Here is a 26,625-nt window from a genome sequence, read left to right on the forward strand (position 1 = left end):
TTCAGTCCGGCTGAGCTCGTGTTCGGGCATGATGTCCGGGTCCTTTAAAAATGCTAAAGGAAGAGTTTCTCGATAGAGGTTTGTCCGCGAAAACAAACGTTCTCCAGTTGGTCTCACGTACTCGGGAACGTTTGCGAGACGCCTGTAATACGGCGAAGGAAGCGCTTTCATTGTCGCAAAAGAAGATGAAGAAACGCTTTGATACAAAAGCGGTGGTGCGTCGTTTCCTGCCTGGAGATAAAGTTCTCGTGTTGTTCCCCATTCATGGGACCACTCTCTCGGCCCGTTTTTCGGGTCCGTACGTGATCAAGGGTAAGTTGAATGAAACTAACTATATCTTGTACACTCCAGAACGGAGGCGAAAAACACGTGTATGTCACATAAATATGTTGAAACCCTATTAATGTCGTGTTGAACCGAAAGCGACCACCCCTGACGATCCGGTAGCTAAGGTACCCACCGAGCAGGTCTCATTGGTAACTTATGCTTTACCTGCCGACACTGAGGATGATGGGTTGCATGTCTCTATGGAAGTTTTAAACGGGGGGTGTTTCAAAAATTCGGAAGTCTTAACTTCACTCCCTTCTCAACTGGCCTATTTATCTCGCGAACAGCAACGGTACGTAATGGACCTGATAAAGGAGTTCCCAAATCTGTTCAATGACGTACCTCCCGGAACTAATGTCATCCAGCATGACATCGAAGTTGGCCGTGCAGGACCTTTCAAGCAACATGCTTACCGCTGTCCATTAACTAAGAGAGAGGCAATGAAAGCTGAGGTGCAATATTTACTAGAGAATGGGTTCGCTGTTCCGAGCAGTAGCCCCTGGAGCTCGCCGTGCATTCTGGTGCCGAAGGCTGATGGGTCCCTTCGTTTTTGTACCGATTTCCGAAAGGTCAATTCCGTCACCGTGGCGGATGCTTTTCCCTTACCACGTGTGGACGATTGTGTGGATAGTCTTGGGGGTGCAAACTACATCACCAAATTGGACCTATTGAAAGGTTATTGGCAGGTGCCCCTCACCGAGCGGGCTTCTAAAATCTCTGCGTTTGTAACCCCCGACGCTTTTCTGCAGTATACGCGTATGGCCTTCGGTCTCCGAAACGCGCCCGCAACATTTCAGCGGTTAATGTCCACAGTCTTAGGGGGGGTTCCTAACTGTACTGTTTATTTAGACGATGTTGTCGTTTACTCGTCTACGTGGGAGGAACACACGTTAACGTTGCATGACGTGTTTGGCCGATGATAATCAAAAGTTTCTTTCTTTGTGCTAAGTTAGAAAATGTTGCCCTGTCCTGCTGAAGAATTCAAGTCAGAGATAGTCTGGCAGGATGGGGGTTCCTGTCTGGACTTGATTTAAGAGTCGGGACCCGCACGGACAAACAGAGGTTTCTCTGTGTGTATTGATAAGGGGATCGGTTTCTGTTCTGACTAGGGAGGCAAGGTCAGCGGGTCAACCAGCAGATGTGTAAGATAAGGAGGGAGGTTCACACCACACCCCAACCAACACTCAACCATTGTTCTTTGTTTACGTTAGGCAAGGTGGTCTGGACATTGGATGTGACCGGATCCTTAGAGGCGGGGGGAGAAGGTTCATCCCCTACGCCAGCTTAGGGCCAATAGAAATCTTTTCTTTGTCTTTTGGGTTATAAAACATGATGTTTTTGCTGATGTTAGTTAGTTGTTCCTACAGCCTGCGTGCTGCCTGAACTGCTCCTGCCTTTGCAAATGCAGCGCTTATACTTGACCTGTGATCTGATGAATAAATCTACCAGAACGAGAGAAGTTGTTTGGCTGAATTCTTCCAGACGTCCCCATCCAGGCTTCCAATTTTTGAACACGAGCCTCTCTTTTGAAATTACTAACACCGATTGTCCGCTGCTTCCTTAACGTTAAATCTAAAAAAATGTGAATTTGTAAAAGCTTCTGTAACGTATCTAGGGAAGCAGGTGGGAAATGGTCAAGTGCGACCACGGGACGGAAAGGTGGCTGCTGTGCTCAACTACCCAACACCTACTACGAGGAGAGAACTACGTAGGTTCCTGGGAATGGTGGGGTACTATCGTTGTTTTTGCAAGAACTTCTCGACTGTTGTTGCGCCGTTAACAACACTGTGTAGTCCAAAAGTGGGTTTTCTTTGGACTAACGAATGCGAGCAGGCATTCCTGTCGGCAAAATCTCTCCTTTGCAGTGCACCGGTGCTGTCCGCCCCAGACCTGACTCGTCCGTTCCAGCTGGAGGTGGACGCCAGCGCGGTTGGAGTGGGAGCTGTCCTTCTCCAGGAGGGTGCTGACAACCTAGGCCACCCCGTATCATACTTCTCAGCTAAGTTCAACAGTCATCAGTTGAATTATTCAACCATTGAAAAAGAGACCTTAGCTCTGTTGCTAGCATTACAGCAGTTTAACGTTTACGTGGGGGCTAGTGCGTCTCCTGTCGTTGTTTATACAGATCATAATCCACTTGTTTTTCTGAGCAAAATGTATAACTAAAATCAACGACTCATGCGTTGGGCCTTAATGGTTCAGCCGTACAATCTTGAGATCCGTCATAAAAGAGGCTCTGACAACGTAGTTGCAGATGCGTTGTCTCGCGGATTAATTTAGGAACAGGATTTTCTGTATGAACCCATGCAGAATCAGTTTTTCTTTTTCCCTCTAAGGAAGGAGGAAAAGAGAAAAAAAAAAAAAAAAGATTCTTCCTCTAGGGGGGGAAGTGTTACGGCCACAGCCTTCTGAGTTTGTTTTTGTGCTTATTAATTGGTTTGGCCTTTCTGAGTGCAGGCTCTGCCCCTGCGCAGCTGAGAGCGGTTGCGGTGATGGCTCAGGCGGAGCATATAGAGGGGAGAGCGACTGAGCGCCGGGAGAAGGAGGAGACCTGCGAGAGCGCCAGGCCCCGGCCTCAACACCAGGAGACCAGTGTTTTGTGTTCGAGCTACTATTGTGATATATTAATGTGTAAAACGGAGAGGCTGGAGGTTGGAAAACTATAAAAAGAACTTTGCATCGCTTCCTGCCTATCGCGTTTCTTTATGTGGCTGACCCCTCGGCTGAACGAGCCGTCACCTTATCGAGGGGTCCGTAACATCCAGGTGTAGTGTGTAGTGGTGCTACATAGTCCAGGTGTAGTGTGTAGTGGTGCTACATAGTCCAGGTGTAGTGTGTAGTGGTGCTACATAGTCCAGGTGTAGTATGTAGAGGTGCGGTTTGTGTAATTCACACAACAAATGAAGCAAAATAACCTCAACTAGTGTCGCGAGTAAACAGTGGCGAAAATTGGTTTCACAGCATAAGAAAAAAGAGACTGCATCATAAATAAAGCAGAACTAATAACTCATCCCATCTTTTATTAGTACCTTATGTTTCTTAACATAATCTGAAAGGTTTGACATGTTGAAGACGTGTTTTATTAAATCTTTATGTTCATCATCATCAATATCTTCTTATTCAACATCATCATCTTCCTCTTCTTCATTGTCTCACCTCCTGGTACCTGGACAGGTGATGTCCTTGTCTCACCTGCTAATACCTGGACAGGTGATGTCATTGTCTCACCTCCTGGTACCTGGACAGGTGATGTAATTGTCTCACCTCCTGGTAACTGGACAGGTGATGTCATTGTCTCACCTCCTGGTACCTGGACAGGTGATGTCATGTCTCACCTGCTAATACCTGGACGGGTGATGTCATTGTCTCACCTCCTGGTACCTGGACAGGTGATGTCCTTGTCTCACCTCCTGGTACCTGGACAGGTGATGTCCTTGTCTCACCTGCTAATACCTGGACAGGTGATGCCATTGTCTCACCTCCTGGTACCTGGACAGGTGATGTCATTGTCTCACCTCCTGGTACATGGACAGGTGATGCCGTTGTCTCACCTCCTGGTACCTGGACAGGTGGGCTGTCCCCTGATGTGTCACATACAGGCGACTGCTCCAGCGTCTATGAGGACAAAGAAGGCCAGCGAGAAAGCAGGGAGCTGTAGGTGTTCTGCTGGAGGAAGACGAGCTCCTTTAAGATGAGGAAGAGTTCTATCGTCCACCATCTTCAGCACACCTCCGTTTAGCTTCACACACCTGGGCAGGTACAAAGTACGTAAACCACAGGTCAGATATAAGTAAGAACACACAATGAGCAGTATTACTAACAATGATACTAATACGACTAATACTAATCTACCAGGAGTTCTGTTGAGTTCTGTCATTAATCCTGCAGACTTTGATTTTTTGGAATTACCCACAATGCACAGCATGAATACATGTTGTATGTTAACTCCTTTACAACCAGTTATGTATACTCTACATTAATGCTCCATGAGATCTACCTGTTTGTCCTGTGAGAATCTTGTATCTCTAAAAGCTCCTCAGCGTTGTGACAAAATTTTTGAAGCAGAAGGACTGGACACATGTCCAATTTGTGCTTCTCACTGGACGGGAAGTGGTATTCAGATTAAAGGAGCTAAATCTTGACTGTGTACACAACTCGAGGACGGAACCATCAATGGTGCTATTGATCCGTACCTGGAGTAGAGCCCCTCCCCCCCCGGCCGGTCGGACTGGAGGACAAAAGCCTCCACTGTGCTGGAGGAGGACAGCAGGGTCGGAAGGGAGATGCAGGCCGGCTCCTGGCCAAGGTTCATGGAGATCAGGGTGACGGCTCCGCCTCTGTAACTGCACAGGAGGTAAAGAGAAGTCAGCCGAGATGTGACAGGCAGGAAGAGACAAGGTGTGACCTCATAGGGGGATAACCTGTTTCTGTTGGCGCAGTGCAGGTACAGCCTCACTGTGCTGCTCCGGGATTCTATCTTCAGAACCTCGGGACCCACAAGCCTCTTGTAGAGGACCGACAACCAGTAGTCCTGTGAGGAGATATGGTTATCATCCATGATATGTGATCAGCAATTCATCATCCATAACATAATGTGTTATCATTTGTACCAGTATACCATAGCAACATTTAATACAATAATGAGTATATTTGAATAACATTATTATATATTACATCTGTAAATGAATTGGTCACTGAAGTTGTGAAACTGTTGCTCTACACTATCTACTTATTAGATAGATGACGTCATAAAGTCGTAGAGCATCTCACAGGAAGTGGATCCAGGTTTTCATCCAGCAGATGATAACTGCCAGAGCCAATTAACACCTGCCGCATGACCACAGCCATACCCAGCCGGGCCGAGAGACCCAGTTTATCCAACCACCTGGGGGGGAGAAGCACATGTTAATAACATGGAGAAACATGTTAATTACACACTAAACCATGTGGTAAAACAGATAAACATGTTAATGGCACATGCTATGAATCAACAACACAGAACAACACAATGACCCAGAATTATGTTTCATACTACCACATCAGATAATAACCCAGATCAGGTGATAATAACCCAGATCATGTGATAATAACACAGATCATCTTATAATAATCCAGATCATGTGATAATAACCCAGATCATGTGATAATAACCCAGATCATGTGATAATAACCCAGATCATGTGATAATAACGCAGATCATGTGATAATAACACAGATCATGTGATAATACCCCAGATCATCTGATAATAACACAGATCATGTGATAATAATGCAGATCATGTGATAATAACGCAGATCATGTGGTAATAACCCAGATCATGTGGTAATAACACAGATCATGTGGTAATAACCCAGATCATGTGGTAATAACACAGATCATGTGATGATGATACAGATCATGTGTGAGAGCAGTTGGAAGTTTCCTTGTGGCTTATGAATCATCAGTAAACTCAATTAGCTCCACATCGTCTCCTTTTAAAAAAAAACAGGATTTGAGGTCTGAGCTGATCCAGGTCTCTGGTTCCTGAAGCTCAACCGAGCTCATTGTCTGACACAAGTAGGTGTTATTTTAAAGTCACAAAGACATGAGGAATAACTCACAAAGAGAATAACTCACGTAGAGAATAACTCACAAAGAGAATAACTCACATAGAGAATAACTCACAAAGAGAATAACTCACATAGAGAATAACTCACAAAGAGAATAACTCACATAGAGAATAACTCACATAGAGAATAACTCACATAGAGAATAACTCACATAGAGAATAACTCACGTAGAGAATAACTCACAAAGAGAATAACTCACAAAGAGAATAACTCACATAGAGAATAACTCACATAGAGAATAACTCACGTAGAGAATAACTCACATAGAGAATAACTCACGTAGAGAATAACTCACGTAGAGAATAACTCACGTAGAGAATAACTCACGTAGAGAATAACTCACGTAGAGAATAACTCACATAGAGAATAACTCACATAGAGAATAACTCACATAGAGAATAACTCACGTAGAGAATAACTCACAAAGAGAATAACTCACATAGAGAATAACTCACATAGAGAATAACTCACATAGAGAATAACTCACATAGAGAATAACTCACAAAGAGAATAACTCACGTAGAGAATAACTCACATAGAGAATAACTCACGTAGAGAATAACTCACGTAGAGAATAACTCACAAAGAGAATAACTCACAAAGAGAATAACTCACATAGAGAATAACTCACATAGAGAATAACTCACATAGAGAATAACTCACAAAGAGAATAACTCACATAGAGAATAACTCACATAGAGAATAACTCACAAAGAGAATAACTCACAAAGAGAATAACTCACATAGAGAATAACTCACAAAGAGAATAACTCACATAGAGAATAACACATGTAGAGAATAACTCACATGAATCCTGCCACGAAGGTGTCTGACAGTCCAGCGGCTCCTCCTCCGAACGCCGAGCTGGTCTCTCCAAGCCAGACCGGCTTCTCAGGAGACACCATCTGCACTTCCTGTTCCGGAGAGGAGGACATGCATGAGACATGGTCCTGTCGCTCTCTCTCTCTCACACACATGTGTACTGGTCTTACCTGCAGCACTTCTTTGGTCTTCAGGATCAGAGAGTCCAGGACTTGAGGATCCAGAAAGTCCTCCACTGACGTGTCTCTGCCGTTGACGTAGTAACTGAACAAAAGGTGTGGACGAATGGTTCAATTATTCAGTGATCAATAAAAGAGTCAAACATTAACTCATACAAACCCTCTAGTATATAACAAGACAATAAGTCCAAATATTTACATATTATGCACACAAAACCTCACAAATAGAAACAAAATAATTCTGTGGGTCGATTAGTCTTAAATCAATAGAAAGTGAATTACTTTGATTTGATTGGGGCAATATGAGAATAAAATAAGATAAAAATGAATACTATATGAACGGATGAAATAAGTAGAGTAAGCAGACTGGACCTGTGTGTTTATCGTATAAAGTAAAGACTCTAAGGTGACTCACTGGTGCCAAGTTACGGCGTCAACAGCTTGAGACCCGCTCTGCAGGAACCTGAGGAGGGGGGGGGGGGCATTAGTACAAGGACACACACGTGTACTATGAGTACCTGCAGCCCCTCTTTGGTCTGAATGACAGACGCAGATACACACACACACACACACACACACACACACACACACACTCCTTCATAGTTCGGTGAAGTTGGCAGGACGCATTGGTACTAACGATGATGGTGGTAAATTAGGTTTCACACAGGTATCTTTATTTTGACAACGTTTTATTTCATAATTTCGACTCGAGAAGGACTTCTGCCTGTAAATGTTTGGACCTGATTTGCCTTCATAATCGCTGGCATGATTTAAACTCGACTTTGTTTTAAAATGTGTTTTCATGAAGACTCATCTGGCAATACAACATCTACAGATCAATAAGGCACTATTGGGTCTTCCTTTACGATTCATCCTATGACGTAGTGTGACCTCTCACCCCTCCAGGAGGTTGACCCGGTGCTCTCGTGGCTGACCCACGTCCGGCCCAAACAGCCCCGCCCCCTGGAACCAAGTGGATTGTGACATCATCGCTCTGAGACGGTTGAAATCCCGACCCAGCTGATGTCCGTCCACTCGGATCCCGGCTTTCTTCTCGTAGCTGTTTGGTTCTGAGGACAGACAGAAGAAGTGAGGTCACTTCCTGTTTGCACTCTGAGGTACACATTTAAGAAAGTAGGGTGTTGATATCACTGGAGTGTGTGATTGTTAAACTGTAATTCTAGACATTAACATTAAAACCTTGATAACTACATCATAAGATGCAGAAAAGCATCAACGAATCACGATGGAGAAGCAGAAATTTCAGACATTTCTGCAAAAGATTCTGTCAACGTGCGGGTAAGCGTCCAGTTAGCATGCGGTTAGCATCCGGTTAGGGTCCGGTTAGCGTGCGGTTAGCGTCTCTGGTGTCGCTGGTAGCCTACCGTTGCCCAGCTCCCAGGACATCGGGTACCCTCTGGACTCGCAGTACTGCAGCAGCAAGCCGGCGTTGCTGCTGTTCCAGCTGTTGTCGGCTGATCTGAGCAGAGCGTTCAGCCCGAAGATGAGATCCATCCCCGAGCAGCTGGCGAAGGACTGAAGCAGGTCCACAGTGTCCTCTGGGGGGGGGGGGGGGGGGGTCATTACTGAGATTAAAGTACCAACACGATACTACTAAAGTATGGTCCAGGCAGGTTTGAGCCAAAAGAGTCTCCAAATAAGAACCTACAACATCGGGGAACCTTTAAGAAGATACCTGTGAACTTCACTGTCCTGTACTTCCCCTGCAGATCTTCCCTCATCAGGTTCAGCAGTTGTTGAGTCCAGTCTATCTTCAGTTTGTCCTCCAGCCACGAGGGAAGCTCCACCCGATCACAGGATCCCTCTGACAGAGACAGGAGGGTGTCATGATCGTATCTAAGAGAGAGCTGACTTCATGTTCAGCGGTATCCAGGGGAACCAATGAAGACCTGGTGTCACCTGCTGAGGAACCATTGAAGAGCCACCTGGCTGAGGAACCAGAGTCCTGCTGGACCTTCTGTGGGCTGAAGACCATGAAGTCTTGTCTCGTGCCCCCGAACCTCAGGAAAGATGGACTCAAAGCTTTAGCCAGGGTCCTGATCTTTGTAGAGCTGAGGACAAAACGACAAAAACAAATGTTATTTAATATTAATGGGACATAAGTTTATGATTCTATGACCAGCTGAAACAAGACATCAGACGAGTAAAAGTATCGCTTTAATGTAGGAATAGTAAAAATATATTAAAAAGTACGAAAAATAAAGTTCCCTTTTTTCAGCATCAACACTTTAGTTAATTAATAACCATAAGACATAGTTAATCAATAATAGTTACATAACAACACAATGATTACCTTTTTATTTCAATGGGGAACATGAAGAACGAGTACATGAGTATTTAAGGAGTTGAATGAGTAACAGGATCAGATTAAAGGTTGATGAACGGGTTTGTTCTCACACCTCAGCAGGGACACGAACTTCTCCTCTGACGCCAGACTCGCGTCGATGGTGACGGACAGAAAGCGGGGGTCCACGCGGCGGACCACCGCCGACAGACCCGCCTCCGCGACCCAACAGTCCCGGTCCCGCTCCGCGAGGAGGAGCGCCGCGGTCCGGTCCCGGAGGACCAGAACCAGAACCACAAGAAGAAGCAGCAGAGCGACGGACTCCATGACCGCGGAAACAAGCTCGTCTCCCCGGCGCTTCCTGTGTGGCTCCTCCCGCTGTGGCCGGAGAGGAGGGCCCCTCCCCCGGCTGAGAGCGGAGGCGCCTCCCCCCCCCGGAGCGTGTATCTACATATACCATATGTGTGTGTGTGTGTATATATATATCTATATATCTATAGATATAGATATATAGATATCATATAATAAAGTATTATTAAACATAAAGGTACCTCCAGAATACTACATCATCTAATGAGCTGCACCTTTAATGTGATGTAAAATTACATCATACTCAATTGTAGTACTTTCATTAGTGGCACAGTACTTCTTTATTGAGGTAATAGTACATAAAACATTAAATATAGTATTATAGTTTTATAGCAGTTGTACATTTCTTGTTCTTCTGGATTTGTTTCCTTATGGTTTAAACTTATTGTGGATAAAAGCATCAACTAAATGACATTTTATTAAATGAAATAAAAGCATTTGAATTATTTTTGTAAACCAAATGTTGGAATTTTAATTATAATTGTAGATAACTTTAAGCACATTATTTACATAATTATTACATAATGTTTTATTTCTAGTTTAGAACTCTTTAATTAATTAGACGTTAAATCCTTAATTTATGGACAAAACACAAACACTTTACTTCTTTGTTGTATATTATTTTAATCAAGTTCGTATTTCAGACAAATAAAAGCAGTAAAAAACAAAGAATCGTTGACGAGTCGTTACGGCTTCATCAGCAACTCGTCAACTTCTTCCTGAAGAGCTGCAGCTTTCTCATTCAGCAACATCTGGAACACACACATCTGCTCATTAACATAACAGGTGTGATGTCATCTGTAACATCTGCTCATTAACATAACAGGCGTGATGTCATCTGTAACATCTGCTCATTAACATAACTGGTGTGATGTCATCTGGAACATCTGCTCATTAACATAACAGGTGTGATGTCATCTAGAACATCTGCTCATTAACATAACAGGTGTGATGTCATCTAGAACATCTGCTCATTAACATAACAGGTGTGATGTCATCTGTAACATCTGCTCATTAACATAACTGGCGTGATGTCATCTGGAACATCTGCTCATTAACATAACTGGTGTGATGTCATCTGGAACATCTGCTCATTAACATAACAGGTGTGATGTCATCTGGAACATCTGCTCATTAACATAACTGGCGTGATGTCATCTGGAACATCTGCTCATTAACATAACTGGTGTGATGTCATCTGGAACATCTGCTCATTAACATAACAGGTGTGATGTCATCTGGAACATCTGCTCATTAACATAACAGGTGTGATGTCATCTGGAACATCTGCTCATTAACATAACTGGTGTGATGTCATCTGGAACATCTGCTCATTAACATAACAGGTGTGATGTCATCTAGAACATCTGCTCATTAACATAACAGGTGTGATGTCATCTGTAACATCTGCTCATTAACATAACTGGCGTGATGTCATCTGGAACATCTGCTCATTAACATAACTGGTGTGATGTCATCTGGAACATCTGCTCATTAACATAACAGGTGTGATGTCATCTGTAACATCTGCTCATTAACATAACTGGCGTGATGTCATCTGGAACATCTGCTCATTAACATAACAGGTGTGATGTCATCTGGAACATCTGCTCATTAACATAACAGGTGTGATGTCATCTAGAACATCTGCTCATTAACATAACAGGTGTGATGTCATCTAGAACATCTGCTCATTAACATAACAGGTGTGATGTCATCTGTAACATCTGCTCATTAACATAACTGGCGTGATGTCATCTGGAACATCTGCTCATTAACATAACTGGTGTGATGTCATCTGGAACATCTGCTCATTAACATAACAGGTGTGATGTCATCTGGAACATCTGCTCATTAACATAACTGGCGTGATGTCATCTGGAACATCTGCTCATTAACATAACTGGTGTGATGTCATCTGGAACATCTGCTCATTAACATAACAGGTGTGATGTCATCTGGAACATCTGCTCATTAACATAACAGGTGTGATGTCATCTAGAACATCTGCTCATTAACATAACTGGCGTGATGTCATCTGGAACATCTGCTCATTAACATAACAGGTGTGATGTCATCTGGAACATCTGCTCATTAACATAACAGGTGTGATGTCATCTAGAACATCTGCTCATTAACATAACAGGTGTGATGTCATCTAGAACATCTGCTCATTAACATAACAGGTGTGATGTCATCTGTAACATCTGCTCATTAACATAACTGGCGTGATGTCATCTGGAACATCTGCTCATTAACATAACTGGTGTGATGTCATCTGGAACATCTGCTCATTAACATAACAGGTGTGATGTCATCTAGAACATCTGCTCATTAACATAACAGGTGTGATGTCATCTAGAACATCTGCTCATTAACATAACAGGTGTGATGTCATCTGTAACATCTGCTCATTAACATAACTGGCGTGATGTCATCTGGAACATCTGCTCATTAACATAACTGGTGTGATGTCATCTGGAACATCTGCTCATTAACATAACAGGTGTGATGTCATCTGGAACATCTGCTCATTAACATAACTGGCGTGATGTCATCTGGAACATCTGCTCATTAACATAACTGGTGTGATGTCATCTGGAACATCTGCTCATTAACATAACAGGTGTGATGTCATCTGGAACATCTGCTCATTAACATAACAGGTGTGATGTCATCTGGAACATCTGCTCATTAACATAACTGGTGTGATGTCATCTGGAACATCTGCTCATTAACATAACAGGTGTGATGTCATCTAGAACATCTGCTCATTAACATAACAGGTGTGATGTCATCTGTAACATCTGCTCATTAACATAACTGGCGTGATGTCATCTGGAACATCTGCTCATTAACATAACTGGTGTGATGTCATCTGGAACATCTGCTCATTAACATAACAGGTGTGATGTCATCTGTAACATCTGCTCATTAACATAACTGGCGTGATGTCATCTGGAACATCTGCTCATTAACATAACAGGTGTGATGTCATCTGGAACATCTGCTCATTAACATAACTGGTGTGATATCATCTGGAACATCTGCTCATTAACATAACAGGTGTGATGTCATCTGGAACATCTGCTCATTAACATAACAGGTGTGATGTCATCTAGAACATCTGCTCATTAACATAACAGGTGTGATGTCATCTGTAACATCTGCTCATTAACATAACAGGTGTGATGTCATCTGTAACATCTGCTCATTAACATAACAGGTGTGATGTCATCTGGAACATCTGCTCATTAACATAACAGGCGTGATGTCATCTAGAACATCTGCTCATTAACATAACAGGTGTGATGTCATCTGTAACATCTGCTCATTAACATAACAGGTGTGATGTCCTCCCTGCGAGGAGGAGCACTCGCCTTGGCGGAGGCTACGATCTGATTGGCTCGTTTGGGGAAGAGGTTTTCTATCGTGGTGGAGAGCAGCGCCGGGTCGGCGTTGGCGAGCTGGCTCAGCGTTCGGTAGCCGGCGTTGTAGAGCTGCTTCGCTCTGGACTGACGAGCGAAAGACAAATGAAAGGTCGTCAGAAGCGAGGTGTGAAGGATGGAAAAGAGCAACAAATGAGTCAGAGTTCATCTGCAGACCTTCGTCAGAGAGAAGACACACCTCTTCATCGCACTTACCCAGAATCCTCTCTGACGCCAACAAACCACTAAATGGTGATATTGTTACTTAGACTCAGTACAACAGAGCAAACCAGAAGATACTGGGAGTGGCCTCCGTGTGGTTTGGTTCTAGCAGGCTCCACACTGACCTCCATCACTCCGGCCACCTCCATCAGCGGGATGAGCTCAGCCGTCACACAGTAGCTGAGCCTCCGGGTCAGCTCCGTCAGCAGAGCCCTGAACGGCCAGAACTCCTCCAGCTCCTGGTCACAGAGGAACAACCACGGGTCACCCTCAGCAAGCTGAGAACAGCCTCAGGGGTCTTCTACCTGACTGAGAAGATACCTCGGTGAAGTGCAGCACGCACGAGCAGAAAGCCGAAGAGGAGCCCAGTAAACTCTGGACGAAGCCTCGGCTCAGGTGGAACCGCTCGGAGACGCTCCACAAGTTGGTCTCCTTCAGCAGAGAGAAGAGGACCAGAGCCAGATACATCCTGCTCACCACCTCCATGCTGACAGGCTGGAACAAGAACAAGCGCCGTCACAGATCACACCTGCTCCTCTCCAGGTGTCGCCCCCTGCTGAGCTCACTGGGAAACATCTGTGTGAACATTGTCTTCTTCTTCTTCTCACCTTTCTCACTGTCTGTCCTGCCGCTTTTCTGGCGATGAAGCTCTCTGGAACTCCGACGGCTGCAGACATCTTCTGCTCCGCATCCGTCAGCAACGTGAACTGCGCCAGGAAGAAGGTGGGGTCAGAAGGTGGGGCTAGGAGGAGGGGTCAGAAGGTCTGCTGCCGTCTACCTGTCTGAAGAACACCATCCAGTCGGGCCTGCACTGTGTGATCATGTCGTACGGGGTGACCAGGTAGACCAGGTGGAGGCAGCTGTTGAGCAGAAGACCCTCCAGGCCTTTGGAGAGGTCTTTGTAGAGGAGGTCACTGTAGGTCAGGTCCACAGAGCCTGAGGAGTGAACATCTGCATAAGGAGGACTCGCACAAACAAACATCTGCCCGACACTCTTCACTTCCTGTCCCAGCAGCATTCAACCCAAGCTCCTCCCACAGGTCGACTCACCTTTGAAGGTTGCTCGTCCCAGTTTGGTGACCTGCAGCGTCTGACCTTGAGCCGTCTCCGTGACAAGATCTTTGTCCTTCAGGAGGTCGACGCACCGCTGCACCTCCTCCTTCAGGCTGGTCTCCGCACACAGCGCCTCCTGCTGGACGCACAGCAGCGTCACGCACAGGAAGTCCATCACGCAACCCACCGACGAGCTGATCTGCAACGCACCCACATCCACATCAGCAGGACACGGGAGAGGACAGGAGGAGACAGGAGGAGGGGACGGGGCGCCTCACGTTGAGTCCGATGAGTGACAGGATGAGGCTCAGGAGGCCCCTCCCTCCATCACGCAGCAGGTTGCTGTAGCACTTCTCCATGGGAGCAAGGACGAGGGTTCTGGCCTGAGAGGACAACGTTCATGTCAAAGCACCAAGAGAACGTCTTCTACTCCGAGCGCTATCTCCACAGGAGCAGTTACCGCGTCTCTGTCGGCGTCCTGCAGGATGAGGACGCTCTCTCCCACGGCGTCGATCCCGGCCCGACCGGCTCGGCCCACCATCTGTTTGTACTGGCTCCTCTTCAGGAAGTCTGAGGCCACGTAGGGCGAGCGGAGGATCACCCTGAGGAGAGCAGGACGTCACACAGCTAAAACCTCACCTCACCTCGTGCATTGACTCTTTCACCGTCACATGACCTCCTGATGATGCAGAATCAATCGAGCTTAAGCTTCTGATGAACGGGACCGCTTTGAGAGACGTTGAGGGACCAGGGTGAAGAGCAGTACCTGCGGGCTGGAAGGTTGACCCCTGCGGCCAGCGTGGAGGTGCAGGTGAGGAGGCACAGCACCCCGTTGGAGTAGGCCTCCTCCACCAGCTTCCTCTCCTCAGACGTCAGCCCGCTGTGGTGATAGGCCAGACCGTACGGCACCGTCCTCCGCAGCACCGGACACGCCGACCCGCTGCCGCTCGCCCGCAGCTCCCCGAGGAGGACGGCCTTCTCCTGCTGCCGGAGCGCCAGGAACTCCCTGTGGGGGGGCACACTCTTTAGGGGGGGGTGTCAGTCAGTCTTTAGGGGGGTGAGTCAGTCTTTAGGGGGGTGGGTCAGTCTTTAGGGGGGTGGGTGAGTCAGTCTTTAGGGGGGTGAGTCAGTCTTTATGGGGGTGGGTCAGTCTTTAGGGGGGGTGTGAGTCAGTCTTTAGGGGGGTGGGTCAGTCTTTAGGGGGGTGGGTGAGTCAGTCTTTAGGGGGGTGGGTGAGTCAGTCTTTAGGGGGGTGGGTCAGTCTTTATGGGGGTGGGTCAGTCTTTAGGGGGGGTGTGAGTCAGTCTTTAGGGGGGTGGGTCAGTCTTTAGGGGGGTGGGTGAGTCAGTCTTTATGGGGGTGGGTCAGTCTTTAGGGGGGTGGGTCAGTCAGTCTTTAGGGGGGTGGGTCAGTCTTTATGGGGGTGGGTCAGTCTTTAGGGGGGTGGGTCAGTCTTTATGGGGGTGGGTCAGTCTTTAGGGGGGGTGTGAGTCAGTCTTTAGGGGGGTGGGTCAGTCAGTCTTTATGGGGGTGGGTCAGTCTTTAGGGGGGGTGTGAGTCAGTCTTTAGGGGGGTGGGTGAGTCAGTCTTTAGGGTGGGTCAGTCAGTCTTTAGGGGGGGTGTGAGTCAGTCTTTAGGGGGGGTGGGTCAGTCAGTCTTTAGGGGGGTGGGTCAGTCAGTCTTTAGGGGGGGTGTGAGTCAGTCTTTAGGGGGGTGGGTCAGTCACTCCTCCAGAGTCTCACTTCTTGAGGTACTTGCAGATCATCCCCACCACGTTCTCACAGTTCTTCTTGGTGGGGCAGAAAACCAGGCAGGAATGTGCTGGAATGACTTCAGTCACCAGAGCAATGATGTGATCCGGATCCACCTTCTGCATGGAGCTGGAGTACTAAGGGTCAAAGGTCAAATCAAAAAATGTATTACATTTCTGGTTGATAAAGACGGAAAAAAAAGCAAAGTCCCAAATAAATAAAAGTCACCTTAAAGTTGAGAAGACGTGAGAATTGAAAACATTCCTCTTGCGTTGGGTCGACCTCGTAGATGGTGTCTGTCAGCTTCACGTACTCCTTCAGCTGCACCTGAACACCATGAGTACTGGTATTACTACGATCACACCTGGACACGTCCCAAGGTTCACTGGGTCTTCTACCCATCTATGAGTGGAGAAGCATTCATTGATCATCATGTGGAGCGGACTTTGAATCCCTCACAGGCCTGAAGTCGTTGGTGTAGTTCTCCGCCCTCAGGAACGTCTGCAGGTCTTTGATGTTCCCCAAGGTGGCGCTCATCCCGATGATCTGAGTGCTCTCTGGAGAAGAATCCCGTGACTCAGAAGGTTTTCAGGCCTCACGCTGAGCTTCAATGACACGTTGTGACTTACTGCTTGTGAAGAGGACTTTGGCCAAAGTCATTTCAATGATTGCTCCTCTGCTGCCGTCTCCCAGCATGTGGAGCTGTAAGACACACGGAGACATGAAGCTCAGCTCCACCTCAACGCGCACCCACACCCCTGCGTTACTGCACCTCGTCCACCACCACCAGGCCGAGGTCCTCCACCCTGCCGCTCTCGATCAGGGAGTTGACGAGGCTGTGGGCCTTTTCTATCGTGGCAATGTACACGGATCTGTTGTTCCTCCTCTTCACGGGAGGGAACCTCCCTTTGCTGCCTGCGTACTCCTCCACCAGGAAGTCCAGCTCCAGGCCGAAGCTCGCCAACCCACGTACCTGCAGGGGGGGTCCTCGACCATTCACTACAAGAACATAATGTCACCATCTCAATCCGCCTGCTCGCCTCCAGCCAAAGGAGGCTGTTAGCGGCATGGAGGCATCGTGCTAACTAGCTAATGCTGATTTCTAAATTGCTACTAGACCAGAATTGAAAAAAGGTTTCTCTCGTGAGTTGACCCACTAACGAAGGCTCTTCTCTCCGTACCTTCTCCTGCACCAACGATATGTACGGGAGGATGAAGAGGCAGTCCTTCCTCCTGCACAGCAGCTCTCTGAGGACCAGGATCTCTGCCACCAGCGTCTTCCCCCCACTGGTGGGCAGCGAGTAGATGAGGTTCTTCCTCTGCTGCACGCAGTCCAGGTTCAGACACGTCTGCTGCCAGTCTGAAACATCAGGGGCGAGTTAGCCGTTAGCTTAGCACAAAGAACGGAAACAACATCCACCAATCAGCTCCTCTGAAGCTGACGGATCAACAGGTCAAATCTGGTTTCTTTCATTCTTCCCAAAATCCGGGGAATGAAGACAATTATTCCCACAAAGGATGAGATTCCACATGGAAACAAGCAATTAGCAACTGTCAGTTAATACAAATTTGTATTTAAAATTGTACAAAATGTTTTTCTTGCAACTTTATGACCTCAGACAATTTTTGGGGGGTCAGATTTATGACTACGGGCCTTCTCGAGTATTTCTCTGAATGAACGAATGAAAAGTTGAAATGTATCTAAAGACTAATGAATAACTCTGGAACTAACCAGTTACTTTCACAATTTAATTTATAGTCCGATGCATACGAGGCCATGAAAGCTCTGGTTACTACGGCAACAGTCTGCTCCTTTAGCTCCAAACGTCCCTGACAAAGAGCGTAGGAAACGTTTCACCAACCGTATAAACCCTGGATTCCTCTCAGTTTGAACATGAGCTCCTTCACCCTGCTGGGGAGCCCGAAGAAGGGCCCGAGGTCGGGGGTCTCGGCACAGACGGAGTCCATGGCCCGCATGGCGATGCTGATCTCCTCAGAGACCACCGCTTCCTTCATGGTGGCGCCGCGTGACACGCTGGAGGGAGCCGCTGCGTTGCAGAGCATGGCCCTCTTCATCCGATCGGCCACGCTCCTCCTCTTCCTCGTGTCCCCAGCGTCTCTGAGAGGAGACGAGGCTGCGTCTCCGTCCTGCGGGCGACTCCTCTTCGGGGGCCTGTCGACTTGCTCCTCAAACAGCCGCTGGCTGGTCGGTAAGTCTTCATCCCCGAGGACGTCCAGGATGGAGTCCGTGAGGACGTCTTCGCCCGGCTCCTTGTGTCTCAGGGCGGTGAACTCCAACTGCTCCGCATGGTCCAGCTTCTCCAGCAGAGAGCTGTCCTCCAGGAGGCTGTCGTAGTCCCCAAACAAGTCCTCACTGTCACTGCAGAACTGTCAACACAACACAGCCAATGGATCAGCAGGGACCAGCCCATTGGTCAACTGGTCCACGGACAGGAGACAAAGCCCCGCACAGCTTATGACGTCACAGCTTTTGGACGGCTTCACCAAGTTATTTTCATTACTTAAATCAGCCTTATATGTCCTTTTGGTGAATATCATTAAACATGCCCAGTGGGTGAACAATTAAAATGTCCTTTCTGTAAATCTTTCAAACCCAGAGGAGACACATTACGTTATTCTCATTAAAGAAAACCGTCACAGAATCTCGTCCTAGTGGAACTTGGGCTGGATTCTGTTTATTGGGTTTATTGGGTCCCTTCATCATCAATAAGGTGTACCTCAGCAGCCATGATGCTTCCGAGCCCCCCGGCTCTGGGGCATGGCTGTGCGCAGGTAGCTCCGCCCCTCTTCCCCACAGGTGTCAGGTGAGTGTTCCGGTCCCTGGAGCGCTTTCTCGAGGATACTCTCTTGATTTGGATTCCGTGTTTCCCAGCAGCGTGCATCACTGGTTCAGCTAACACACCAGCAGGCTACATCACACGCCAGGTTCTTCTTCAACTAGAGAACGTTAAAATGAATAGAGCACGACGAGTTGACCCAACTAACTCCCAACTAACTCCCAAAGATACCGTAAAGTACCGGAACTGCAGCGGCCTCGTTCGCTCATTCCTTCTGCTAACGTTAGCTTTACTTTAGCTCACACATTAGCTCAATGTTACCCATGAAGGTTGGACCCTTTGTTTCTCTCAGCGGGCTCGTTTTTCACTAGCAGATTAATCTGAAACTAAGGTAAAAACATAGAGGATTGCCTTTCCAAAGTTAATAATGACATATTTCGTAAAGCTTTGCTTGTTTTAACTTTGAAGGCTCAACAGCTCCGCGAGCGTCATATTCAAAAACGGTTCCCGGCATCTTTGGAGCAAGAGAGAAATCCGCCCTCCTTTCCGTCTTCGCTTACCGGTTCCCTCGCGAGCGCTTTGGGGAGGATAAAAAACGTCAATTCAAATTTATATCAGAAAAATATAAAATCTATAGGTACTTAAATAGTCACGAATCTCAAATGAATGAAGACAACATTTAGTAATACAGCAACATTTTACTCGTGATTTGAATCCGACGTGGTAGGAACTAACAGTCAGAGAACTTTGCGACGCACCGGACTTACTGGTGCACAACTTCCGGTCCTGTGTCAGGTCAAGATGCTCGCTTTGAGAGGGTTGAAGAGGATACATTCTGTTTTACTACAACGTGGAAACACAAGTAAGTCATTATTATTCTGTGAGAACATGTGTCATATGACGTCATCACAAACCATCGCTAAGTTATTTAATTTATTTCTACGTTAAAGTCAGTGGTGAGTAACAGATTCGGATGCTAAGGCTAACGCTAGCATGTATAAATCCATTCCTGCAGGAAGCCTCACCGTGACGTCACACGTGGTCCAACACAAAGATGACACGGTAGGTATATATTAATACTTTAATAAAGTAAAACCAATAAACCATATCAGTGAGTCATGTTTGTTTATTCCAACATTTAATGAATTCAGAAAGTGTTTTATTTAAAGACAGTTTTCATCAAAAGTACAAACTTAACCACAAAATAAAATATTAAATGTTTTGTTACTTTTGTCATGATTTAGAATCCGAAATTATCATAAGGTTTATTATATTGTATTTCTAGCAATGTCAGTAATAACTTGAGTAATAATAAGTGCTAACCTATCGGTATTAATATTCACCTTCATGTAGAAGCTTTTGGAGATGGAGAACCCGTACAAAGAGCCACAGACAGGTTGTCTCCTCTGCAACGTCACAGTGGACTTCAAGAACACTCAGGTGAGACACACCTAAAGCTATGAGGAGCAGAAGTTCTTGATGTGTACAGAGAGGAAGCTGTCATACAGCTGTGGCGTAGATCCAGCAGTTTGTACCTGTATTCACACCTGGTCCTACCTGTCCTCTCTGAATGAACCTGGACCTCGTCGTCCCCTCACAGCTGCTGTCTCAGTTCGTGTCTCCTCACACGGGCAGAACCTACGGCCGACACATCACAGGTGAGCAGCTGTCTGTGTGGGCGGATCCCAACTCGTCTGCAGGTGAGCTCACGGCGTCCACGTGTCTTTTTCAGGGTTATGTGGACGGAAACAGAAGGAAGTGTCGAAGGCCATCAAGAAAGCTCACTCCATGGGTATGTCCGATATGAATAAACAGCATTCAGACTGAGTGTTCTGCCCCTTTGGAAACTACAACTCAAAGACGTGTCAACAGCTATTATGACATCACTCATCAAAGGAACAAACACGGGTTGAACTTCTTTGATCATTTATTTTACAAACCTCAAACCTGCGTCTGTTGTAAATATGAAACTGTGCTCATTTATGGTCACATGACTGTCTCCAATGATGACATCACTGTTTCACTGAGCTCAAAACAATGTTTTTAACAGAAATATGCCAATTAAGTTTGGTTTTGGTCACGTATGATGCTTTCAAGGAGCATCGGAGAGATGAACATCACTCTCGGTTACACACGCTGCCCTGCAGACGTACTCACCCCCACTTTGTTCTGTTGTTCTGTTACAAATTCAAACCCTTCCACTGTAGCGCTGGCTGTACGTTGAGGGTCAAGATGAAGTGTTGGTCCATTGAAATCAATTTAAACCCAAAAAGTCCATGAATACAAGGCACTGTGAATATATTTAGTTGTGTAAAGACTAGAGCAATGTCCCTAAACTGAACATTTCTCCCCAGGTTTCATGTCTGTGACCCACAAACATCCTCAGTTCATGAAGGATCCCAACATCTGTGGAATCAAACATCTGGATTAGGATGGTTTATTAAAGCTGTCAAACCTCTGAAGGTCTCTGCTTCTTTTATACACTTCTACGTGAATGAGTTCAGGTTTTATTCTAGTTAGCGTGATAAGCGGCTTACTAAGACTGTTTAACATTAGCACGCCATCTCGTTGTCATAGTAACAGCAGACTCAACTCCACGTTTGATAGTTTAAGCGTCTTCAAACGTGAAGTGAAACTAGCGGAAAGAAATACTGATTCCCATCAACGGAAAACGTAAAGAACTGTCTTTTATTCTGAAGGGTTGCTCTTCCTGTCCCGCCCCCCCGGCGTTTCCTTCAGTCTCTTCCGACAGGGGGGGGACGGCGCTTCTGGAGCCGTTGTCATGGCGTCGGGAACAGGAAGAGCCATCAGAGTCAGAGTGTGGGTGTGAAACACAGGAGAGCAGAACAGAGACCTGAAGGCCTGATGGAGGACCTGGTCCCTCTGGACCACCGGACCACCTGCAGACAGACCACACAACAAAGGCTAGACCTCCATCTGGAGACAGACTTGAACCAAGACTAGACCTCCATCTGGAGACAGACCTGAACCAAGACTAGACCTCCATCTGGAGACAGACCTGAACCAAGACTAGACCTCCATCTGGAGACAGACCTGAACCAAGACTAGACCTCCATCTGGAGACAGACCTGAACCAAGACTAGACCTCCATCTGGAGACAGACCTGAACCAAGACTAGACCTCCATCTGGAGACCTGGTTGATTTATTATTGGTGGTCTATAATAAAATTGTATACAAACTTCATATGCATCAATCCTTTAATGTGATTCATTGTTTAATAGTGAACTAAAGTGGATTTAACCATTTATTAATAATGGTTCAACTGATGGGAGCATAAGAATATTTAGTGAAAATCAAACCTTCACTTTTCTTCTCATGGACTTTCCTCCTGAGAGTCAAAACGTCGCTCTGGAGTGATTCCACCAGACGTTCACTCTCCTCCAACTTCCTGCAGGCTCCCTGTCAGGAGTGAGACAAACAGGAAGTGCCAACATGAGAAGGTGAGAAACAGGAAGTGCCAACATGAGAAGGTGAGAAACAGGAAGTGCCAACATGAGAAGGTGAGAAACAGGAAGTGCCAACATGAGAAGGTGAGAAACAGGAAGTGCCAACATGAGAAGAAGAAGTGAGAAACAGGAAGTGCCAACATGAGAAGGTGAGAAACAGGAAGAGCCAACATGAGAAGGTGAGAAACAGGAAGTGCCAACATGAGAAGGTGAGAAACAGGAAGTGCCAACATGAGAAAAATGTGTTTTTGTGTGTTCTTTTGTTCTTTAGTTCTGGTGAAACGTCATCAGTCGCAGGCCGAGTACTTTTCCAATTCTAAAGTCTGCATCTGGATCAGAACGGTCATAATACCCAGATGTGACTCGCCCCGCCCATTTGACCCAGAATGCATTGGAGCAGGCTCGTCTGTTCGGTCGGTCCCTGCATCATAGATATTAAACACTATGTTAATCACTAATGATCATGTCTATCTAACGGTATGTGGCCTCATTGATCACTATGCTTTATACATATAATACTATGAAGTTAATCACTATTCATGTAGAGACACAGAAGAGGTTCAGCTACATCACCAATTCATTTAATAGTGATGTTTGTGCATTTAACTGTACGATGACTCACTGATGATCAGCCTCTTGATGTTTGAGGATCAAGGAGACAAACAGCAGGTGTGTGTGTGGAATGTGTTGCTATCCAGTCAAATGTTTACTGTTTAGTTGTTGTTTCTCCTTTAAGAAGCTGATGCAGTGTGATGTGATACAAACATTCACCTCTGTAACGTTTTTGTTTCTTCCATCCAATATGAATAAATATTAGATCTAAACCTGTCAGTGTGATGCAGGAAAGTTCATCTGCTTTAAAAAGATGTTCAACTGTATAAAAACTCCACTGAGATATTTTGCCTAATTATTTTATGATATATATACACATACACACCTTTTTAATTTAAATAAAAATGAAACAAAAGCTTGATAATAGTAAAATACTTAACAGTCAGAACTATATTACAACGTATGACGTGGTCAGCTGGTGTCTCCTGTCAGTCAGGAGTCCGTGAGGTGCTGACAAAGGGCCAGACAGGAAGTCCCAACCAGAGGAGGCGGGTCAGTGGTCGGCAGGAAGTTGGAACGGAGCAGAAGCAAAGCTCACCTGCAGCTCCTCCTGCAGAGCGTCGCTCATGGCGTTGACGTCGTTCACGTCCCTCAGCAGCCCGTTGGAGGAGAAGAACTTTGAGCTGGAGCAACAGAAGAAGAAGACTTCACCTTTAGCTCAGAGGAGCAGACTGGAAGCTGCGCCCTCATGGGAGTGGAGGAAGAGCTCCAGTGGTCAGAAGGCCCGGCGTGGACGGCCTACCTGTGGCGGCTGGTGGCGAGGCGGTACCCCCCCGCCGAGCAGGGCGCCGAGGGCTTCCAGTAGGCCGGACTCTCCAGGAGGCCGAGGTTCCTGACCAGCACGGGGATGTTGACGAAGATCCTTCAGGCAACAACAGCCTCATTAAAATGTATTTTACAACTAGGTCGTAACCTTGTTGTCATGACAACAAATACACAAAAACACCAGAGCTGTCATTTTTAGACATTTTAATGTATAACGTTAAAAATAAAGGGCAACGTTCCTCCTACGTCATCATCTTCATGACGAGAGGACGTAGATCCGGCTTTTCAAGCAGGTTTGTCTAAATCACCATAGCAACGCAGACGCAGGTTCACCACACTCTTCCTCATTGATGAAGGAGCGATATCAGTTAGATTAACGTTTTATAGAGAGAGACTTCTATGACATCACAAAGACCCGTTATGACATCACTTCCTGTACAAGCACCATCAACACTGACGACAAGAACTTTATATACATGATGGACACCACGCGCTTACAGTGTCTCAGTGTCCCTCAGTGTCCCTCAGACTGTCCCTCAGTGTCCCTCAGACTGTCCCTCAGACTGTCCCTCAGACTGTCCCTCAGTGTCTCAGTGTCCCTCAGACTGTCCCTCAGACATAGTGTCTCTCACACGGACGTACGGATCCACACACACATTTACCTGCTGCGGGAGGTGAAGGCGGCGTACTCCATCTTGTGGGTGGAGCCTGTGGGCGTGGACCTGCTGGGGGTCAGCAGCACAAAGATCATGTGAGGGTTGCACAGAGTCGTCTTCAGCTTCTCGTGGACGACCTTCTCTCTGAAGGTCATCTGTTGCTCAGAGTTCCTGCGCTGTCTGTACCAGCCAATCACGTCCTCCTGGAAGGTGACCAATAGGATCAGAGCCGTGATACCTGGATGGAGATCAACAAGGTGGCCACAAACAAACAAACACTTTACCTCCTTATTGTCGGCCAGGATTTTCTTCACAGCGTCAATGTTCACGTCTCCAACAGCATCGTAGAATCTGCACACGACATGCCATCGATTATAGAAAGACACGAGTGTGTGTGTGTAAATATACACACACACACTCACTATTGGAACTTATCTTATGACATATTTAATGTGGTTAAATCTCCAGTATTCACTCGTTTAGTTTGAGGCAGCTGATGTGCTTCTGGATGTCTGTTGATCAAAAACAAACATTAGACTCTGCATGGACACACACACACACACACACACACACACACTCACTCACTCACTGTAGATCTCCTCGATGTGGATGTGCTCGGCCTGAGAGTCGCTGATGCTGATTTGCTCCTCAAACTGACTTTCTCCGAGGATCAAACCTTCCTGAAATAAAACTGGATTATTAGCAGCGTTTTAATTTGTGATAAATCATTTTATTATAAACATCCAAACACTGAACCCAGAGACACTGACACAATAATAATTATAGGTTTATTATTTCCAATAAACTGTATTTTAAATAATACAAAATAAGAGCCGGATTGATTCTCAGTCGATCTTCAAACACAAATAATAAATATCAGAATCGAAGGATGGTGAACCTGATGATGAACCTAATCAATGAGGCAGGTATCGGTCCCGCTCCACAGCTCGTGGGTGACACCTTTAGTCCTGCTCTCTGGTCTCAGTGTCCCTTTGTCTCTTTGTCTCTTCGGTTTAACGTCGCTCGGTTTCTCACCACGTCCGAGTCCCCGTTGACATGCTGGAACATGAGGGAGGACAACACGATCCCGCTCACGCGCACAGTGGACTCCGCCATGTTGCTGGACGGCGACGCGGCGCCTCGCGAGCGTCACTGAAGCGCAACGCGAACGCAGAAAACCCCGCGCGCAAAGTTCCGCTTTAACACGCGCACGTCTCCTCTGTATGAAGTACAAACGTGTGGCGGGATTAGAACACGTGGTGTCTACAGCGCGAGGAGGTCCTGGACCACGAGCACATCCTTTATGGACGAGCTGTTACAGGAATATTATGAGAGAGTTCGGGGAGGTTTGGGCTGTAAGGGGCAAGTCTTTTGGAAGTTATGAGTGTTGACATATTAGGCCACACCCCTTAGAAGCTCATTGGTCCAAATCTACTCAGAACCTGGAGGGTTTTCAGATGACGTCGAACCGATAATGATCCACAAAGAATTAAGAACCGGACTCAGCGCTTAGCAAAAATGGGTTTTTGACTAAATTCTAAATTGCGTAAAATCCAATGATGCATTTAAATACCATGATGTATCCAAGAACCAGATGTTTAGAGGACTCAAGAACCAGATGTTTAGAGGCCTTAATGCTAAAAGAGAACCTGAGCAGGCTTCCTCGTGTTCGTCATCATTATCTTCTTCTTCTTCTTCTTCATCCCTGGACAGGAGGTCCCCAGCAGGAGGTGCTGCAACACAAGAACTGTTTCTCACTCGGACCGTCGGGTCTGAGGATGAAATGTACTTTGTAGTTAATGTAATAATCCTCATAATAATCCTCATTCTCACCCTCCCTGTTGTTGTTGTTGTTGTTGTTGTGATGTCACAGGCTGTGCGCCTTTTAAAATGTACGTCGCTGCAAACATTTTATTGATTGAAAATTCATGGTTTCTTATGATTCTCTTTGAAATACTTTTGTCTTGTTGAGCCAATAAATCCAATCAATTGAACACCGTCGCTGGTTCCTCATTCTTCTTTATTTTGTGGTTGTGGTTTGACGGACACATCAAGTGTTGCCATGGTTACGTTGGGGCGGAGGTCGTGAAGGCTTTATCGGGTTTTAAGGTAGAAACATAACTGATAGTTGTGTAAATCACATCCTGTGTCACATTATTTTAACTTTAATAATATATTTAGAAAATATGTATTTTTGAAAAGGGGAAATATAAATATATATGAAAATATATATGTGTACAGTTAATTCGATTTAATGGAG

At 46.2% G+C, this 26,625-nt stretch overlaps 4 protein-coding genes across 9 annotated transcripts; 1 reads left to right on the forward strand and 3 right to left on the reverse strand.

Moving 5' to 3' along the window:
- Positions 1 to 3,093: 3,093 nt before the first annotated feature.
- On the reverse strand, positions 3,094 to 9,643 carry hpse (heparanase). Of its 3 annotated transcripts, none has more exons than XM_062558982.1 (12): positions 9,359 to 9,642; positions 8,859 to 9,010; positions 8,635 to 8,763; positions 8,324 to 8,497; positions 7,837 to 8,008; positions 7,354 to 7,401; positions 6,930 to 7,023; positions 6,745 to 6,851; positions 5,098 to 5,212; positions 4,749 to 4,858; positions 4,521 to 4,670; positions 3,094 to 4,076 (listed from the first exon to the last, which is right to left on the reverse strand). In XM_062558982.1, exons 1-12 carry the CDS (start codon positions 9,568 to 9,570, stop codon positions 3,917 to 3,919), a joined length of 1,623 nt encoding a protein of 540 aa, XP_062414966.1. In that variant the 5' UTR covers positions 9,571 to 9,642; the 3' UTR covers positions 3,094 to 3,916. The 3 variants fall into 3 exon arrangements, with proteins under 3 accessions (XP_062414966.1, XP_062414968.1, XP_062414967.1); XM_062558984.1 differs by having other exon boundaries at positions 9,253 to 9,380; XM_062558983.1 differs by lacking the exon at positions 3,094 to 4,076 and adding an exon at positions 4,086 to 4,426 and having other exon boundaries at positions 9,359 to 9,643.
- A 579-nt stretch (positions 9,644 to 10,222) lies between these two features.
- On the reverse strand, positions 10,223 to 19,368 carry helq (helicase, POLQ like). Of its 3 annotated transcripts, XM_037484996.2 has the most exons (19): positions 19,106 to 19,368; positions 18,805 to 19,024; positions 17,929 to 18,454; positions 17,248 to 17,426; positions 16,839 to 17,039; positions 16,696 to 16,768; positions 16,526 to 16,623; positions 16,295 to 16,393; positions 16,058 to 16,203; positions 15,082 to 15,321; positions 14,776 to 14,917; positions 14,594 to 14,698; positions 14,313 to 14,514; positions 14,041 to 14,198; positions 13,871 to 13,969; positions 13,584 to 13,757; positions 13,388 to 13,501; positions 12,993 to 13,127; positions 10,223 to 10,364 (listed from the first exon to the last, which is right to left on the reverse strand). In XM_037484996.2, exons 2-19 carry the CDS (start codon positions 18,967 to 18,969, stop codon positions 10,299 to 10,301), a joined length of 2,922 nt encoding a protein of 973 aa, XP_037340893.1. In that variant the 5' UTR covers positions 18,970 to 19,024; positions 19,106 to 19,368; the 3' UTR covers positions 10,223 to 10,298. The 3 variants fall into 3 exon arrangements, with proteins under 3 accessions (XP_037340893.1, XP_062414960.1, XP_062414961.1); XM_062558976.1 differs by having other exon boundaries at positions 18,805 to 19,368; XM_062558977.1 differs by lacking the exon at positions 10,223 to 10,364 and having other exon boundaries at positions 13,568 to 13,757; positions 18,805 to 19,368.
- On the forward strand, positions 18,857 to 21,322 carry mrps18c (mitochondrial ribosomal protein S18C). 2 transcript variants are annotated; one of them, XM_037484998.2, is made up of 7 exons: positions 18,857 to 18,891; positions 19,660 to 19,726; positions 19,880 to 19,926; positions 20,218 to 20,304; positions 20,465 to 20,522; positions 20,597 to 20,656; positions 21,219 to 21,322. In XM_037484998.2, exons 2-7 carry the CDS (start codon positions 19,666 to 19,668, stop codon positions 21,293 to 21,295), a joined length of 390 nt encoding a protein of 129 aa, XP_037340895.1. In that variant the 5' UTR covers positions 18,857 to 18,891; positions 19,660 to 19,665; the 3' UTR covers positions 21,296 to 21,322. The 2 variants fall into 2 exon arrangements, with proteins under 2 accessions (XP_037340895.1, XP_062414972.1); XM_062558988.1 differs by lacking the exons at positions 18,857 to 18,891; positions 20,597 to 20,656 and having other exon boundaries at positions 19,366 to 19,726; positions 20,465 to 20,564.
- Positions 21,323 to 21,404: 82 nt separating this feature from the next.
- On the reverse strand, positions 21,405 to 25,548 carry abraxas1 (abraxas 1, BRCA1 A complex subunit). The gene is made up of 9 exons (XM_037484997.2): positions 25,401 to 25,548; positions 24,955 to 25,045; positions 24,841 to 24,877; positions 24,650 to 24,716; positions 24,372 to 24,568; positions 23,687 to 23,806; positions 23,483 to 23,567; positions 22,186 to 22,285; positions 21,405 to 21,764 (listed from the first exon to the last, which is right to left on the reverse strand). The coding sequence occupies exons 1-9, from the start codon at positions 25,479 to 25,481 to the stop codon at positions 21,553 to 21,555; spliced, it is 990 nt and encodes a 329-aa protein (XP_037340894.2). The 5' UTR covers positions 25,482 to 25,548; the 3' UTR covers positions 21,405 to 21,552.
- Between the last annotated feature and the right edge of the window lie 1,077 nt (positions 25,549 to 26,625).

The sequence above is a fragment of the Pungitius pungitius genome, chromosome 18, assembly GCF_949316345.1.
Source record: "Pungitius pungitius chromosome 18, fPunPun2.1, whole genome shotgun sequence".
In the NCBI taxonomy this organism is placed as follows: domain Eukaryota; kingdom Metazoa; phylum Chordata; class Actinopteri; order Perciformes; family Gasterosteidae; genus Pungitius; species Pungitius pungitius.